This window comes from Megalobrama amblycephala, linkage group LG24 (genome assembly GCF_018812025.1).
Source record: "Megalobrama amblycephala isolate DHTTF-2021 linkage group LG24, ASM1881202v1, whole genome shotgun sequence".
Classification (NCBI taxonomy): Eukaryota; Metazoa; Chordata; class Actinopteri; order Cypriniformes; family Xenocyprididae; genus Megalobrama; species Megalobrama amblycephala.
In genome coordinates this window covers 18,959,253-18,979,052 of record NC_063067.1, presented here as the reverse complement: position 1 = coordinate 18,979,052, position 19,800 = coordinate 18,959,253, and the positions used below count along the sequence as shown (strand labels likewise).

Below are 19,800 nucleotides of genomic sequence, written 5' to 3'. Positions count from 1 at the left end.
ATACCTCAGTTTAAATAGATTTTTGTGTGTGGTGGTGGTGCTGTGGGTTTCAGGGATGTTTAGATAACTATAAAAGAGTTAACATGTTCACTTTTCTTAAAAATATTTAGCTATCAGATCTGTTTAAATGCTTCAGTTTGTTTTTACTTTATAATATATTAAAACAAATGGAAGCATTTAAACTGATATAATACTGTATATCAGTTTAAATACTTAAATATTATATTATATTTTATTATATTATAATGTAAGCCTAATAAAAAAATGATCTCACAAGGGGATTGTTTAGGGCTCCTTGCCACGAAAATTCTTGAAACCTCCTGGTATATAAAATCTGTAATTTTGATGGTTTAACACTGTCTGTTGCTAATAATTGACTGTACAAAAACACATTATGGTTGTCCCAAACCATCATTGGAACTGCTCATATTATATTATTATAAAGAATTGAACTGTCCTGCAGGAGGACAAACTCAAGGAGGACATTTTTTAATAGAATTTCTTGGTAAAGACTGGTACAGTTAATACAGCAATGTGAAAAAATCTCAAGTAACCTAAAATGTGCTTAATTTAGTGACTGAACTGCTTGTTTATTTAATATATCACTAAGTCACATCAAGGGTCAAATAAAATAGAAACGGCACATTAAAGTTAAATGTTACAGTTGCATGATAAAACCATTTTTTTGTGTGTGTTTACGTTGATTGTACAGGTCTAATATAAAGTATGTTTTTGCTCGGGTGGCCAAAATGTGCGCTCAACAGAGAAAAGTTTGGCTCAGCGAGAAAAAAAATTAGACAACTAGGCTTGCTGCAACAGTAGGTGTTACCAATGTTACATGGTGTTCAGCAGCACACCCATTACACCACTTGCCTACCCGTTTTGATTTTTTATAGTAATAAAAATCATTTAGTTCAGTTAGAGAACAGACACAAAAATTAAAAACTAAACACGTCTGCTCAATTCAGTGCGAGACGAACGAGAGTGGCAGCACAGATCAGCAGCAGGAGGAATGGCGGAAGATTTAGAAGAGTTTATATTTGTTTCTTATTTATTTGATTCCACAGTGTTTGCTGATTTTCAGTTTTTTTATTTAAACTATGTGCAAGTTATTTGTTATTTATTACAGCCATTTTAAACTTCTTTTTATTAATACAAGTTCTATGTTTAATATAAGCGAGTTTGTCATTGTACTTTTTAGTTGTTGTGTTTTTCATTAAGAATAACAGTGAACCCACCATTCAAGCAATTGCCGCCCCTAAATTGCCGCTAATTCTAAAGTGAAAGTAGATGCGCACTGGCATTCATAAGCGATTTAAAAGTGAGGTGGAAAAGAGGGAAAAACTCCCACCACCCCCAGTGATACCAGTATTACTGGTGTTGTCACTCGTTGATTAACCAGTGGAAAAGTTTCCTCACCATCACATCCCTACTGAAAAAGGGAAATTTAAATTTAAAACTGAAATTTAGCTGCAGTGTGTACATGGCCTTTAAGCAGTATTTCTCTACTGAAGTAATTAATTATAGAACAAAATACTTGTGCACATCCTTATAAGAAAGCTGTGTTTGTGTACATTCTCACCAATGCTCCACTACTGAGGAGGATCATAAAGATGATGAGGGTTTCAAACCAGTTGTGCTCCACAATGAGATAGCAGGTCTTACGGAGCCACCACCAACTCTTTCCCCAGCCCTCCGTGATGGGCACATCACAACACTTGTATCGGGCCACACAAGCTGCAAAATGACACAAATTATACTTGTTCTCACAATCCTTTACACTTTCTATATTTAATGTAAAAATTGCAAACTGAGAAGTAGAAAAAAATGCATAAGCCAATTTACCTTCGGTCCAGCAAGCTTCTGGGTCAACATATTCCTCTACCGCCTCCACCACCACTGCTTCCTCTACCTCTGGTTTAATATCTATGGTGCTGCCCTCTGATGAGCTGATATCATCCAACTAATTGAGAAGAGAAGTCACAAGTGTTAAAAAAAAAAAAAAAAAAAATTGTAATTGGTCATGATGCTCAAACAAAGAGAGCAATCAATAACAAGAGTTTCGGGCAGGAGTATATGTTTGCTTGACCAATGCAAGTCAAGAAAAGTGTTTGTAAACCAGTTTGAAAATCACTATTTTTGCAATTCTGTTTTTTTTTGCGATACGCCAAGAAATTATACATTTAACTTTAAGAATGAAACGTCAAGAATCTGTATTCATGTTTCACAATGTAGTTTTCTTAATGGCCTACATACGTTTGAACATCATTTTGAAACAATATACCACACTTTACTGCATATATATCAATATCATGGACAGAAATTTGCAAATACCTCCATTTAGAATCACTGAGCATTTACTCCTGAGGCCAAATCAATAACCACAAGAATTACATTTCACCCGCTAGCATCTAGGTCAAAGCCTGAAAGCATCACAGCATCAGCTCTTTTGCATACTCACTTCTTTGCTGCCCTCTGCCTCAGACTCGCTGCTGAAATCTTCAGTGTTGAGATTCTCAAAGTCAGACTCGCCCACAGCGATAGGCACACATACTGTCAGATTGGGGTTGTGGATGAAGGACATGTGGTCATCATCAATCATGTACTTGCCCACACTACTCCCGATACCACTGGTGGTTCCGTTGCCATTTTTCTGATAATCCAGGTCACGACTGATGTCCACGCCCGTGTGATTGGCGATGCAGTTTAGCTTTCGGTCGTACATGTCGTCTAGTGGCTTGGCCTCATCGGTGACTTTCCTCCCGAGGATGATGTTGACCACTTCTCGAACTTTGAGCTTCACCCAGGCAATTCCCTTCTTAATGCGGATAACTGCAATCTGCAGGTTGTTCATCTCACCGTCGTCATCGGGAGCTGCCAAGTTGTCTGCGCTGAATGAGCTCAGCAACAAGGCAAGGAACAGATTCAAGACCTGATTGGCATGAGAAAAAAGTAATATAAGTTAGTCTCACACTGATATCTCAGTTCAAAACCTAGACAGCTGCCTTTAGAGACATTTTATAAATCATAAATGTATACTGAAGCATATTGATAAAATATTTAATATACTGAAATGTATTTCATATACATTTAATTTAAAAAAAATTATTATAATATAAAACTGGCTTGTTATTTTATTTTTATAAACATTAATAAAATAATATTATAATATTAAATGGATTATATATATATATATATATATATATATATATATATATATATATATATATATATATATATATACACTGTATATAATACATATAACAAAATATATTCTTTTTAATGTATATAATTTTATATATACATATATTTTATATAATTAAAAAAAATACATATTTCATAATATACAGAATATATTAGCTAAGTAACACTAACATTTATAAGGGTTATGAATTATGAAGACTGTTGGGATGCTGCCACACTAAATTTTGGAACAGATTTTGTGTTATCGCCATATTTTCAGTACAACTCATCTTAGATTTCACAACAAAAATGCATTTTCTGCATCGAAGCACACTTACCACCAAATTCCCTATGACCATGACCATCATGAAGACGATGAGACACATGGCCTGTCCAGCCACCTCCATACAGTCCCACATGGTCTCGATCCACTCTCCACATAACACCCGGAACACAATTAGGAAAGAGTGAAAGAAGTCATTCATGTGCCAGCGGGGAAGCACACAATCCTGAGAGATCTTACACACACAGTCCTTGTAGCTCTTCCCAAACAGCTGCATGCCCACAACGGCAAAGATGAAGACGATGATGGCCAACACCAGGGTCAAGTTCCCCAAAGCTCCTACTGAGTTACCAATGATCTTTATCAGCATGTTGAGGGTGGGCCATGACTTAGCCAGCTTAAACACTCTCAGCTGTTAAAAGTGACAAAAAGGAGGATTAAAATACCATGAACATTCAATATTACTCTTTGAATGTGTGCTGTTGAAAACAAAGAGCAAATTTACAGCACATATTCATTATGTCTTATTCACTATCCACGCACAATCCAGTTTAACCAGACGCTGAATGCATTGAACAAATGTTGCTCTGTATTTAAATTAAATAACTGTCATTCTTTTCAGTTCAAACACGCCTCCTTTCTATGTAAATTAGACTTATTATACTCACTGTCTGCCTGATGCAATTAACGTTGTGCCATTACCGCCCACGGAAAGAAGGTGCTAAACAGAATTTTATTTAAGAGAGATGTGTGCTTACACATTTTTTATTGGGAATTGGAAGTAGTAATTCATCAAATGATAATAGAATTATGAAAAAGTTATAACTGACATACTGTACATACAGACATACAGTATATAAGCTGTTCCTGTAGGTCAATGAGTAGAGCATGGTGCTCAAAATTTGCTTATATTTATATATATATATTCTCTACATCAGTTGCTGATTGGGTAGCAGCAGATCTGAATGTGAGCTTTAGTCGATTGTAAGCTGTGAAGTCTGGCATACATCATTAGAGAGAAGTCTGAATCTGAAGTCTCGATCTTTCACTGGAAGATCGAGTTATGAAATCTTGATTAAAAATTACAAGGTCAAAAAAAAGAAAGAAGAATAGGCATGGATGAATCATTCATAATAAGACGTAATTAGAAAATAAGGTGAATATGCATTTCATGCGAACTGATTTTGTGACCTGATTCACATAATTATCAAGCATTACATTATTAATGCATTAAAATTCTGAAGCAATAAAAAGGTTTACCAATCGGAAGGATCTCAGCACAGAAAGACCTTCCACATCAGCCAAGCCCAACTCCATCAAACTCAAGCTCACAATGATGCCATCAAATATATTCCAGCCCTCCTGGAAGTAGTAGTATGGGTCCATTGCAACCAGTTTGGCAAACATTTCGGCAGTGAAGATACCAGTAAACACCTAGAAATAAAAAAACTAAAATTTAGATGGAATGCTGACTAAAAGACAGACTTATTTAATCCCATTTTATAAATTTAACATGCCAGACTAATTTACAAAAACAATCTGATATCAACCAACCAAAAGGCACATACATACTCAACTGTGACTTGCATTTTATCTATTACACACCAGCTCTTTCCTGACATTGCATGACAACTAGCTGTGCACAATCCTGGCCCACACATTCACAATAACTTCCTGACAAATCCCCAGAAGACTCGGTGACGTTTAAAGTGTCAAACAGATCATCCTGCTGTCACGGTTGAAGGGTACATTTAATCACCCTGCAGGCGGGTGATCTGGGGGAGGGTACAAGGTGGCCTTGACTCCAGGAGGCCTGCCGTGTGTCTGCACAGCTAGCGAACGTGACTCACACTGCCGCCTGCACAGCCACGACCTGCTCCATCCCAGAACGCCCCCTGCTACCATGACAACAGAGCATTCACAGGTGTACCGAACCAGTTTAAAACTTGCATCGTTATATCACCATGTCAGCAGAGCTGAAATTTCATTGAGAAAGGCCTCACTATGAGAGGCATGCATATGATTTACTCCATGAGGCAGGTCACGTGACTTGGGAAATCATGATTTGCGGTCAGTCTACGGCACCACACTGACAGACAGAATTTATGAGCCCTAACATCACTTGGCTACGTAATATGAAAAGCAATTTGGTTCAACGATTCATGAGCGGGGAAGATAATCTGCTCTTCTCTACCAGGTTCGAGCACCAGAGCTATGAAACCACCACCATTTTAGAGCTGCTCATTGATTAGGCTACATGAAATATTTATGCTGGCTCTGCACCACCACACTCAGCCAGTAGCTTAGCACTGTCTCTATGCCAGGCATAAAAATGGCTTTGAGTGTTCCAACAACGTCCCTACAGAGACTACAAAAATATAAGCTGTGGGGGAGGGGGACCGTTTCACCAAGCGATGAAAGAATTCTTCATATTTTAATTCAGTCTCTTGAAAAAAAGGAAAGAAAAAAAAAGACTTTCTAGAGGGGTTATGTAGAATCCTCACCAGGTTTCCGACACTTAGCACATGCTCAAATTGCTCCGTCATAGGGTAATGCTCCATGGCCATGAAGAGAGTATTCAGCACAATACAAATGGTGATAGCCAAGTCCACAAAAGGGTCCATCACAATCATGTTCACAATCTCCTTAATCCTCATCCAAACGGGGCCACAATCCCAGATAAGAAATATGTTGGCGAATTTGTACCAGCATGGTGGACACTTCCTCTGAGACTCTTCCAGTTCTGGAAGTAAAAAATACAATTATGGTACCATGATACCAGTGGATTTCCTTCTGTAATTCCCTAGGTTACAAGATGTGAACATACCCTCAACCAATGTGTTGGTTAACGCACTCATCACGCTGTTGGCTCGTTCCTTGCGCCCAAACGATGTGTTAAGCTGCTCTATGGAAACCATTAGAGAGCCTGAGAGTTTCTTCTTGATTTCAAGATCAGTGGTTTGCTGTCAGGAGGAAAACAATGAGGTTAAATAGACCCATCACAAAATTATAGTGCAGCTTGTGAGTTTAAGAAAGGTTGGTTAGGAAAAGAGCAACATTTTTGATAATTTACACATTTGGTCCAAAGGAACCATTTTCATTTGAATGCATTAAAGCGGAAACATGCTGGACTCTCACAGGAGAGAAGGTAGGGTGGAGATACATAGGTATTTGTCATTAGTTTCTGTACGAAACATAAGCATGTGACTAACATGCTACATGTTATCAAAATGCTCAAATATAGAACATCAGGAAGGATTTGCACTCATTTGGGCATTTGAAACAGTCTATTTGTTTTATAAACTGCTTAAAATATCCAGAATGCTGGAAAGGCTAGAATTAGTAACTTATTCAAGTTCATCACATTATAAATCAGCCATTGTCCTCCGCTCCCTTCCTCCCCTCATCTGAAGCCCCTGCATCTCCAGCTTTTAGGAGATCCAGTCAGCATGCATCTGCATGCATTCATACAAAGAAGTTTGAAGAGAGGAAAAGAATAAATATCATGATCCATTAACCTCATGCTGTAGATCTGAAGATATACCAGAGCTCTTTAAGATTCATAAAGAAGGCAGACTACCATGCTAACTACTGTACAATGCTACCATTGTAATTAGGATGCAACAGTGCTGATCATTAAAAAAAACACGTATGAACTGTAATGAAGAAACACTATAGAAAAATTATATACAACACATAAAAAGAAAAGAAACATTGTAGATGAAGAGAAAAAATTAAAAGAGAACTGTAGGCTGGAGGGTGGAAGTGGTGGAATTATTTCATGGTTAATTCACCTACATGAATATAAACCAAAATACAATTACAAAGGACATTGAGCTGACATTTACGTTAAAAAAAAAGCATATTAAAAATGTAGAAAATGAAATGAAACTCGTGTGTAATGAGATGATGCACTGAATACTAATTCCCCAAGAAATGAACATGACTGCAGAAATCCCGCAAAATAAATACTAAAACATTTATTACCATTATAAAGTCGGGGTCAGTAACATTTTTAAAAGAAATTCTATCGTCAACCTCTGAGATACCCAAAAACACAATATTTTAATGCGAGAGGAGTGGGAGGGGGGTGCAAAAGTTTATTATTAGATCATCTATTTACTTTATTTACTTGCTTATTTAATTATTTACTCATCAAGTTTTATCACGAGAAATGAGAATTGTCGAGTGACCGGTCCCCTGACAGACGCCTGCTTTCAAACGCTCACAGCCCCAAGCTTTCAAACACTTCCGTGTGCTTTGCGTTGATCATTGTAGCCAATCACAGACATATCTGTTGAGTGCGTGAACACAGTGGCCAATCAGAGGCGTTTACGAATCTGCTCAACAGCACTCAAAGCCTCACATTTTTAAAATTTCAGTACCGACTTGGTAATTTGAAACACTACTATAGATACCTGCTGATATAGACAGTTAATTCCTTTAGGGCAGTCATATGATTAATCACGATTAATCGCATACAAAATAAAAGTTTGAGTTTGCCTAATATATGTGTGAGTACTGTGTAATTATTATGTATATATAAATACAAACACATTCATGTATATATTTGAGAAATAATTACAAGTATATGTATTTATTTATTTTTATATAATTTTTATTATATATAAATATAAAATATTTTGTACATAAATAACAAATTTCTCTTAAATATATACATAAATTTGTGTGTATTTATATATACATAATAATTATACACAGTACTCACACATATATTAGGCAAACTCACACTTTTATTTTGTATGCGATTAATCCTGATTAATCGTTTGACAGCCCTAAATTCCTTACATGCAGAACGCACATGCTAGTTTGCAGTCAGCTGGTCCAGACGCAGCCGACGAGAGGCGACAACGCCTCCCCCCCCCCCCCGTCTCACCCACTTTTTAAAACAAAGTAACGCCAATGAATGTATGAAACACCTGAATCTTAGAATTCATACAGTGAGGTCAATCTATAGTTAGCAGCTTGTTCACTAATTTCAAACTGGCATAGAAGGGCAGCATATCACACAGGCTTTGAGAGCAGTCCTCAACTGAAAGCGAGCTCATTTTAGAGCAAAGTCAAAATAACCATTACACAAATGCATCAGAAAGAGCAAGAGCCAAACAGAGAAAGAGCCAAGGTTTAGAGATAGATGATGCCCATGCCTAGACTGATCTACTCTTAGACTTCCTTACGCTGTCATCAGTGGCTGCCTTATCTATTATCACCTCAGGCAGTAGGCGTCCGCCAGGCCCCGGCCCGATGAGAGAGACCACTCCATTGCAATCCACAGTGCTGTTGCGCTTGCCGTAGTAACCCGTGTAGCTGCTGCGACGTTGCGGGCTTAAGAATGAATCACGCCTCTCGTCGTACTCCTCAACCGTGCTGTGCTCATCATCTGCAAACTCGTTCTCCGAGCCTCCGTCCTTACAGCGGCTGAAGATGCTGCTCTTACTGTTGCGTCTTGAGGGGAATGGTGAGCCTGGGATGCTGAGCAGAGACTAGAGACAGGAAAAACAGTGAAAACAGGGTGAAATGTTAACTTGGTAACATTTTATTAACAGTGTCCCTGTTACACATCTTAGATGTACTATAATAATAACAGCATAATTACAAGCAAATAACCCTAAACCAAACCCTATTTATATATCCAGAACATGTTGTTAATTAATAGTACTTATTTGTATAATTACACTGTAACAAGGGTACCTTAAAATAAAGTGTAACTACTGACTTCTTTGGTTTTACACACTTGCTCTCAACAGTGGAATTAGGCACAGTTTCTTGCCCAACTGAGTCCAACGTTTAAAGTCACACAAAATCATAATTTCAGATTTTTTTTTATTAAGGAATGTATTACGAAATACTTCCTTTGTGTTCAACACAACAAAGAAATTTATACAGGTTTGGAAGATCCTGAGGGTGAGTAAATTATGACTGAATTTTCATTTTTGGGTGAACTATCCCTTCAAGACCCTATTTTGTACCCTATTCATAGAAAGCACCATTAACAATCCTCAAAACTATAAACCATGACAATAAACAGATTTCATTCTTTACCTGGTTCATTATGGAACTCCTACGCCCTAAACGGTTGTCAGGGAAACGGAATCTGCTCCTCCTGCTTCCATCATCCGATTCAGATTTGACAAACTTTTCACTGTCCCCTTTCTCCTTGTCCTGCTCTTTCTGCCGCCACTTCTTCTTGCGGTTGCGTCGTTCTTTGGCACTCTTGGAACTGAGTTTAGACATCTCAGATGAGCTGCAGGACAAGTTCCCACCTCCTTCACCATCATCCTCCACCGCGTCCTCAGACACCGTCCCCGCCGACGTTGCCATAGCATTAGCCTGCCATCACAAAATGTATCAATCATTCACTGATATAAATTATATTGATTCCATCATGGTTACAAAAATGTCCACAATTAAAAACCACACTTGATCACTAGAGAATAACGAAATGCAAAGCAGCCATCCAATATACCGGGCAAATATTTGACAAGAGTACATTTGAAATTGCACAAAGAGGACCCATATTATTAGCATTAAACAGTGACTGTAACAGTGCCTGACCTGCGCGTCCTCCTGCTGTTTCTTCAGCTGTTCCAGCATGGCTTTAAACTCCGCCTCCTTTCGCTCTGCCTCTTCCATAGTGGCCTGGTTCTGTTCCTCATATGCCATGGCCACCACAGCCAGGATCAGATTCACAAGGTAGAACGATCCAACAAAGATTACCAGCACAAAGAAAATCATGTAGGTCTTCCCTGCTGCTCTCAGGGTCTGTGGATGAGGGACAGATCGAGAGCATTCATAAATCACTATAGAAAATAATTTGTTTTCACACACACATACACACTGACAAATTTCTAAACACTCATAAACATAATATTCAGGGATTTTGTCTGTGCTATTTCACTTACATACATGTTGAAGAGAACTCTCTGGAAAAATTCAAATGTCAGTTCATTATTCTGAGCCTCAGAACATTTGACCTACTTGTGCATAGAATGCAAATACACATACATACACAAATACATTCATGCATACATACTATTAAACAGACAGACTTAAGGCAGCCACTGGCACCCTGAGATGCTGGTGCACAAACAGAAAGACAGATTGTTTGGAGTGAGAAAATTAAAAAGAGAAGAACAGAAAGATAACCAGTAATTTCATGGTTTTTAACAATACGGTTGGTTTGCCTGACAAAATAATGAGAAAATACTAAGACTAACTTATGAGGAGTGACATTTCTTCTCCTCAGCTTTAAAAGAACTGCAATTACGTGTCTTCTAGAAACAAAATGTATTCAATTGCTGAATACGGGGTGTATAACATTTAGTTCATTGTGAGTATTAAAACTACTTGTTAAGAGACAATTATGCCATTTTATTCAATGTATTTAATTTAATACAAATTTCAAGTGACATAATATAACATAATATAATTCATTTGTATTTATAGTCGCCGTAAACCGGAAGTTGCAACTATATTGAATATTGAATGGCAGGGTTTTATTTTAGCGCACATCCTCTCAATCCCTTGCTCATAGCAGACTGATGGATGGAGGGGGAGTGGTTACGGATATTCAACCCAAGCCGTCAAACTGACATCATTAGAGAAGGAACGCCATTCCAGAGCGAAAGCAAATTTTCCGATTTTGATTAAAGTTTACTGTGACAAAATAATTTTTTTTGTCTGTGCATTAACTCACACGGATTAATTGTTCATCACAACTTTCTCTTTCTGACTAGACTGAAGGACAGTAAGCAATGTAAAAAGCTTCAAATATGTACATTTTTTAATTGGTGAGGGGAAAGATTCTGAATGAAATAACATCAGCATTATCACAGATTTTAGGGAAGCTGAGATGAAAGACAGGGTCAAGATACCTATGCTTGTACCTCCACATAAGTGTACAGAATGAACTAGAGCTCAGGATATATTTAGCATTCTACTATTTAGTCTTCTAGCTGCCCATTACTGCTCCTGATCCCAGAGGGTTCAGTGTGTTTGTGCACATCCTGAGAACGAGGGCCGTCTGCAGCAGCATAAATATTGTGGCTTATCCTAAACACTCCTCCATGCATGAATTAACAGTATAATTAACAAGGCATATTGAACTACTTTAAATGCAAAACACTGTGACAAAATATCTGGGAAGATGGATTCAGAGGGGCCCAGATCCTCATGATTGCTAATCGCATATCGTTTCCTGTTGTTTACAAATGTAGTATTAAGTATTAAAGGCATGAGAATAACTCAAGCACTGAGTTTATTTAATTTACATTTAATTCAAATGATTAAATTCAACTGACTGTTTAATTGTGTAAAGTTGCAACTGCAAAATTTTGCCATTTTAATTTAATTTACACAGAAACTACAATTTATTTATTTTTGTTCAAAGTAGATTCTTCTAGGAAGATAAAATATATACCATTTGATTTAGAAAAGAATCATTTGGTTAGTACTTCTGAGAAAAAAAAAAGTCTTTAAATGGGACTGAAAGTGATGAAAGAGGAAAAAAAGACCACGCCCTTACCAGCTGGTACAAGTTCTCCCAAAAGTCCTGCGTCATGAGGCGGAAGAGAGCCAGGAAAGCCCAGCCAAAACTGTCAAAGCTGGTGTAGTCATAATTTGGATTGCGACCAGCCTTCATGCATGTGTAGCCTTCAGGACAGCGACTGAGAGGGGAAAAAGTGCACACAACCCATAATGACTTGGCATCATTCTATGTACAACGTCAGTCAAAGAAGAATCTCAATGAATTACGTGTGCTATTCTTGATGTTATTTATACATATGAATGCACAAAGGCATCTTCCTCCAACTGCAGCTCCTTCATGTTTTGTCTTTAATAAAATAAGTTTGCAGTGTTAATATTGACAACAAATTTAGTTTTAGTCATGGTCTTTTGACTAAAATGCCATTTAGTTTTAGTCATATTTTTGTAATCTGAATTGTTTTAGTCTTAGTCTAGTTTTAGTCAACTAAATATAAGATTTAGTATACCTTGGCATAGTTGAATAACAAGAATAACAAGAGTTCAGTACATGGAAAAGACATACATTGAGTTTAAAACTCCATTGTTTCCTCCTTCTTATATAAATCTCATTTGTTTAAAAGACCTCCAAAGAACAGGCGAATCTCAACATAACACCGACTGTTACGTAACAGTCGGGATCATTAATATGTATGCCCCCAATATTTGCATATGCCAGCTCATGTTCAAGGGCAGAACGTCGGGATGTGCAGAGCAGAATCATCAGACTAGGTAAGCAAGCAAGAACAATAGCGAAAAATGGCAGATGGAGCAATAATAACTGACATGATCCATGATATCATGATATTTTTAGTGATATTTGTGAATTGTCTTTCTAAATGTTTCGTTAGCATGTTGCTAATGTACTGTTAAATGTGGTTAAAGTTACCATCGTTTCTTACTGTATTCACGGAGACAAGAGCCGTCGCTATTTTCATTTTTAAATACTTGCAGTCTGTATAATTCATAAACACAACTTCATTCTTTATAAATCTCTCCAACAGTGTGTAATGTTAGCTTTAGCCACGGAGCACAGCCTCAAACTCATTCAGAATCAAATGTAAACATCCAAATAAACACTGTACTTACGCGATTAGACATGCTGCATGACGAACACTTTGTAAAAATCCATTTTGAGGGTTATATTAGCTGTGTGAACTGTGTTTATGCTGGTTAAAGGCAAGCGCAAGCTCCGGGGGTGGGGGAGCACGAGAATTAAAGGGGCCGCAACCTATATATCGGTGCATATTTAATTATGCCCCAAAATAGGCAGTTAAAAAATGAATTTAAAAAAATCTATTGGGTATTTTGAGCTGAAACTTCACAGACACATTCAGGGGACACCTTAGACTTATATTACATCTTGTAAAAAAAATGTTCGATGGCACCTTTAAGCATTTCTCTAAAATGTCCAAACTCATAGTCCTGGAGAAAACATCTATTAGTCTGTTAATATGAATGATATTAAGGTTTAAACATGCAATACAGACATAGATTTAACTGCTGTGATGTATAACATATCTTTATTTATCTTACAATTAAATAACTAAATAAACCACTTTTTATAAATTAAAAAAAAATTTAATTAATGATAAATTCTTTATAACAACTTGCATAACATTCTTCAATCTTTCAAGCAGACATATTTATTTGTATAAATTAAATATAGATTAATACTTATTAAAGCTATCAAGAACATTGAATGATTTTCTCTTTTTCTTTTGTTGTTTGATTAACATTAATGATGGACAGCACTGCAGCAGGTTTATTAGACTGCTGTCACTTTAAGGCCAAATGCACGGATCCAATACACTGATACACATCCGATATTTTCACAACTGTTCACTTAGGACATAACCGACTATGTTTACGTGAATGCTCGCCAACACTGACGTTTTGACATAATTTTGGGTGTATTTAAGTGCAGAAAGATGCGAAAGAGAGCTCAGTACTCGTGCGCTGATGAGTGCACACAGAAAACCGGACTGAATTGAGCTCTCTTGTGTGTTGTCACGCTTTTTCAGATTTATCCATATGTCTGCTCTTCTCTTTCTCACAGATATTTACATTTTATGAGACATGCAGCAAGTGTATGCCAACCTATGTCCCGCACGGTAGATCAGCACATCACAGTTCAAATGTGCACATCCATGCAGGACATAGGACTTCCCAAATCATCCCTCCCTAACATTTTCTTAGCGTTTTTTTTTTTCGTTGATGAAAATGTCAATAGATTTATCAAGTTTTTGTCATTCAAATTTTTTTTTGATTTAGTTATCGTCTCGTTTTCATCAGTGAATGTCTTTGATGAAAATAATGACAAAAATTATTTGTCAACCAAATTAACACTTCTATGTTGTATGATTTATAGTTTTAGAACCATGTTTTGAAGAAGAAAGCCAGACACTCACCCTGAATCAGAGCTGTTTCCACATAGAAGAGCATCCAACTGGTCTGGCAGGAAGTAGAAATTGGCTGATGACAAACAGAGATGGATAATGGGTTAACTAGACCACTTTGAACTTTTGATCAAGACATTAAAATTCTGGCCAATACTGATATGTGCTGACTGATATTAATCAGACTTGAATTAAATAAAATATGAAAACACTAAAAACTAAAATCAATCATTTTAAATGCTAAAAGTGAATATAGGCATCACAACATTATATTCATTTTGTGATTTGCCAAAAATGACATTTAACAGTGTTTTTAAAGATTAACTTTGAGTGTTGGATGATTGTTAAAGTAATCTAATATTGGCTGAAACCAATATACTGTGTATCCATAACCATTTTTGTAATTTGTGTATGACTAAATAGAAGCTCACTCTCATTCATGATGTACTCGTCCCAGTTGAATGCATGGCTGCCATTGCTATTGGGGTACATTTCTGTGATGTTGATGGGCCAGATGACACACTTGTGCCGCAGATTTCCCATGAAGAGCTGCAGACCAATGAGGGCAAAGACACTGAGGCAGAACACGGTGAGGATCATCACATCTGACAGCTTCTTCACCGACTGGATCAAAGCGCCAACAATGGTCTTCAGACCTATGAGATATCAAATATGTACACACATACACGCACAAATATGCACACAAACACACACACACACAAAGGCACAAACAGTTGCATGTGTGCTCAAATCCCAGAAGTGTATGAAAGGAGTCTCAAGGCATGATGTGAGGAATTCACTTTTTTTTTTTTTTTTTTTAGATGTGAGGCCATGCTGATGTTTTAGGTTTGAAGACAATCTGTCTTTTATACATATAATGTTGTGGTTCTCAACTGGTGCAAGTATGTTCTTATTGCAAGGAACAATGCTACATTTTTAACCCTACAGAAAATTATGTAATACATTTCTTAACTTATTGAAGACTTTATCCATAAGAATAAATGGCTAGAAAGCACAGACCATTGTGACAGAATTACAGTATTGTATTTTATTTTGATACCCTAACATATTCAATATGGTGGACCGTGGTCCGGACCCTGGCTTGGTTCCAGCTGGACCGTGAGACATGAGAACAACTGTAGCACCATTTTACCGTTTCGAGTTAAAGTGACCAGCGCCTCAAAACAACGGAGTGGTTCACACCACAATCGCTCAGGGTCATATATGGTAATTATCTTTCGGCGCTATATCCTCTAAACATTTTTATCTAGAGGCAAAAGAGCTTCATTCAAGCTCTTTCCGTTCCATGTCTGCTAAAGCACCACATGAAGAGCCGCAGATGACGCGGTTATTTTAACAACAGTAGCAGAAACACGGTGAGCAGTAATAGATGGACACTTTTGCTAAAACACTGCAGTAAACAGCAATGCTGCAAATATAGTTATTTTTATCTGTCTGACCGTTTAAACCAGGTTTGTGACAAGACATTTTTTCTTCTACATGTAGCATTATTAATCAGCATGTTAAGAGCATTTCAAAATAAACATATAATTGTTATAACTGGGAAAATTAATTGTAGATGGCAAGGAAAGACAACATAAACTTTGAAATTACTAGTTAACTTTGTTTTCTAATCATGATGTGAAGGCATTTTGATCATTATGTACATTTCTGTTGTTTTTTTAGTAGATACTTATTTTAAGCAAAATATAAAAATGGTCCGACTTCAAGAGGAACAACTGGTATATATATATACAGTACAGTCCAAAAGTTTGGAACCACTAAGATTTTTAATGTTTTTAAAAGAAGTTTCGTCTGCTCACCAAGGCTACATATTATTTAATTAAAAATACAGTAAAAACAGTAATATTGTGAAATATTATTACAATTTAAAATAACTGTTTTCTATTTGAATATATTTCACAAAGTAATTTATTCCTGTGATGGCAAAGCTGAATTTTCAGCATCATTACTCCAGTCTTCAGTGTCACATGATCCTTCAGAAATCATTCTAATATGCTGATCTGCTGCTCAAGAAACATTTAATGTGTACAATTGTACAAAATATTTGTGTACAATATTTTTTTTTCAGGATTATTTGATGAATAGAAAGTTCAAAAGAACAGTGTTTATCTGAAATCTAATCTTTTGTAACATTATAAATGTCTTTACTGCCACTTTTGATTGATTTAATGCATCCTTGCTGAATAAAAGTATTCATTTCTTTAATTTCTTTTCAAAAAAATAAAAATAAAAATTCTTACTGACCCCAAACCTTTGAACGGTAGTGTATAATGGTACAGAAGCTTTGTATTTCAGATAAATGCTGTTCTTTTGAACTTTCTATTCATCAAGGAATTCTGAAAAAAAAAGTACACAACTGTTTTCAACATTGAAAATAATCATAAATGTTTATTGAGCAGCAAATCAGCATATTAGAATGATTTCTGAAGGATCATGTGACACTGAAGACTGGAGTAACGATGCTGAAAATTCAGCTTTGCATCACTGGAATAAATTACTTTGTCATATATATTTAAATAGTACACAGATATTTTAAATTGTAATAATATTTCACAATATTACTGTTTTTTACTGTATTTTTAATTAAATAAATGTAGCCTTGGTGAGCAGACGAAACTTCTTTTAAAAACATTAAAAATCTTAGTGGTTCCAAACTTTTGGACTGTACTGTATATATATATATATATATATATATATATATATATATATAATATATATATATAAAGCTAAGCATCTAATTAAACTTAAACATCATCTGTCATTTTGATATAGAAATGAGCTAATTAAGACAGATGGCAACATGAACATAATGCTTGAAATGCTTTCATCATAAACATGGTTTTTGGTCTAATAAGTTTTGTGTGAAACTGCTGACTGCAAGAGCATGAAAACAACTTGGTGTAATTGTAAATATAAATATAAAATCTGGTTCCTGAAGCAAAACCAGTTGAGAACCACTGATATGGCTGCTTAAGGATGCACTTCAGCATAAATTAAATGTTTTTAATTGTTCATTGTTTATTTTGCCATTTTAAATCATGCCTTGAATCCTTATTTTAATTCATTATGACAACATATAAATAACAGCACCACAAAATACACTTTAAGTTTCTTTACACAGAAACTGCTTAGGAGCCATCCCATCATTTGGTCTATTCAGAAGAATAAATTACTATTCTTCATAAACTTGGTTTTAATAAATGACTATAAAAGATAATATATTATTTCAGGGCATACAAAAATCAATCTTGAAACTTGAATTACAGCATTTCAAAAAAGAAATTTCGGGTTCTCAGAGACTAACCTGCGAGGAATTCTCTTGACAATAAAGGGAGGGCTCCCAGAGACAGTGAGAGCAACCCGACATTCATTTGTCTATAAATACTTCAGCACAACCAGAGGGCAATGACATAGGGAGAATAAAGCAGGCAGGGACTAGGGGGGTGAAGATTGCATGCAGGTCATTTCAGCTCAAAGGCTGAACAGAAACAAGTCCAGTGTTAAAATCTTCCAGGGCTCCACCAGACATGCTGAGCTAAACATCTTGAGAACTGCACTGACCCCTCCCAAATACAAAAGAACTGCTTTATCTTCAAGACAGTAGACTCTCAAATGTAATGCTGAAGTTTAGTATTGATATGCTACAATCCTCTTGCCCATAAACCCCATCAAAACAATTAAAAATCTCCCAGGGCTCAGAAATTTGATGAGTACGCTTAGGCGTTACTGAAAATAACATGGAAATGACAAATATGACTTGCAGTAAAGCCTAGTCAGCTAAATAAATCAACAATCTGTTATTTCACTGAAAATGACTGCATATGATGCTAATGTGTCAAGACGTTAAGCTAAAGGTCTGGCATTTTTGCGAGGCCACTGAAAGAAATAAAAATTCACTCCTCTGAAACAAACAAACAAACAAACAAACAAAAAGTCTCCCTTGACCATCTGCACTTTGCTTGTTATTTCACTTCCAGGTGCAATTTGTGAGTTTCATACAAAATAAATTAAAAAAGTGAAGAAAAATGAATATTCAGAATAAATAAATAAACAAACAAATAAAAGGCAGCCAAGCACTTAGTAGGCTATTACTATAAAAGCAAGTGACTTCCAAAGCATCATGCAGCATAAAATATGTCCACAAACTAGGCTTGGCAGTCTTCATACATAAGTAACAAGTATGTTCTTTGGGAACTCACTGAGAGCCATTCAATTTTCATCTTGGGGAACAAAACATAGCTAGTTAAAAATATCTACACTAGTGCTCTGAGGCCAGGGGCTAGTTTGTAAAGCTCTATTAGTTTCCTGATATACTGATCAGCAAAATGAATGCATTCATACCTTTGCAGTTTGATTGTTGAGGCTACTATTCCAACTCTGTTTTTAGACTGTGTACCACTATTTGCTCTTTTAGACTGAACCATACAAGCTCACACACTGGTGAATTCTACGATTAACCTTTACATAATTTCCTTACAGTTAAAATCTGCAATAAAATCGATCCTTATGTAACTGCTTTAGTGTTTAGCAACATCTTAACAACAAACTTACAAATAATATAGTGGCTTGAGTTCAACCCAGTTCAGGGTTTGTTCACAGATATGATTAATGCCTACACGAAAGAGGTTACAGAGGTTTGGTCGCTAAAGCTTTCTAAATCACTCTAATCTACTCTGGGACAAAAAGGCTGTCAAAACCAAAGGACTCTGGAGATTGATTGTAGACTGCAAAGCCTATCAAAAATGTATAAGAACCATTTTTGATCATTTTTGAGATAAGAAAAAAGCAAATTAAATGGTCCTCTCCAAATTAATTTCCGCTAAAAAATAATGAGAGAGAAGTCCAACAAAAAAAAAAAGATTTCAAATTGAATAGTAATAGGGGGTCATACTGAAAGTTAACCTCAGCGTCAAAACTGCATCTCACCTGGAATGACAGAGATAGTTTTCAATGCTCGGAGAACTCTGAATGTTCTCAGCGCAGATACATTCCCCAGGTCCACAAACTCTGTTACATATCTGAAATAAGGGAGGATCACACACAGACACCAATGACAACCACAAACACACCAAGAACACCACCACGCCAACGAACCACCGGGAGGTACGTCACTCACAGAGCCTGTCCACTACGGGGGGAAAGGAAGGAAAAGAAAACCAAAATACACACACGTACATCTAACACCGACCCGACCCCTCCCGCTCACACACTCTCTTACCTGGGATTACAGAAATAGTTTTCAATGCCCTCAGAACTCTGAACGTGCGCAGAGCTGAGACATTGCCTAGGTTTACAAACTCTGTTATATACCTGCAATGATCAGATCAAAGTTACATGGAGACATGGTCATGACTTAGTACTCGATGA

General features: G+C 36.4%; 1 protein-coding gene across 10 annotated transcripts in view; it reads right to left on the bottom strand.

Annotated features, from left to right (window-relative positions):
• The window catches only part of scn8aa (sodium channel, voltage gated, type VIII, alpha subunit a), a 76,115-nt gene that overhangs the window by 23,394 nt on the left and 32,921 nt on the right, over positions 1-19,800 (bottom strand). For 4 of the 10 annotated variants that reach the window (XM_048177341.1, XM_048177337.1, XM_048177344.1 and 1 more), the window contains exons 6-19: positions 19,360-19,451; positions 14,841-15,065; positions 14,422-14,485; positions 12,012-12,153; positions 10,043-10,249; positions 9,530-9,817; positions 8,665-8,970; positions 6,294-6,429; positions 5,971-6,209; positions 4,727-4,900; positions 3,522-3,878; positions 2,462-2,932; positions 1,846-1,963; positions 1,583-1,737 (exon numbers count right to left, since the gene is read on the bottom strand). In XM_048177341.1, the coding sequence (XP_048033298.1) occupies positions 1,583-1,737; positions 1,846-1,963; positions 2,462-2,932; positions 3,522-3,878; positions 4,727-4,900; positions 5,971-6,209; positions 6,294-6,429; positions 8,665-8,970; positions 9,530-9,817; positions 10,043-10,249; positions 12,012-12,153; positions 14,422-14,485; positions 14,841-15,065; positions 19,360-19,451 (2,974 nt within the window). Of the gene's footprint in view, positions 1-1,582; positions 1,738-1,845; positions 1,964-2,461; positions 2,933-3,521; positions 3,879-4,726; positions 4,901-5,970; positions 6,210-6,293; positions 6,430-8,664; positions 8,971-9,529; positions 9,818-10,042; positions 10,250-12,011; positions 12,154-14,421; positions 14,486-14,840; positions 15,066-19,359; positions 19,452-19,651; positions 19,744-19,800 lie in introns of all 10 variants that reach the window. The other 6 variants (XM_048177343.1, XM_048177346.1, XM_048177342.1 and 3 more) reach the window with 4 other exon arrangements.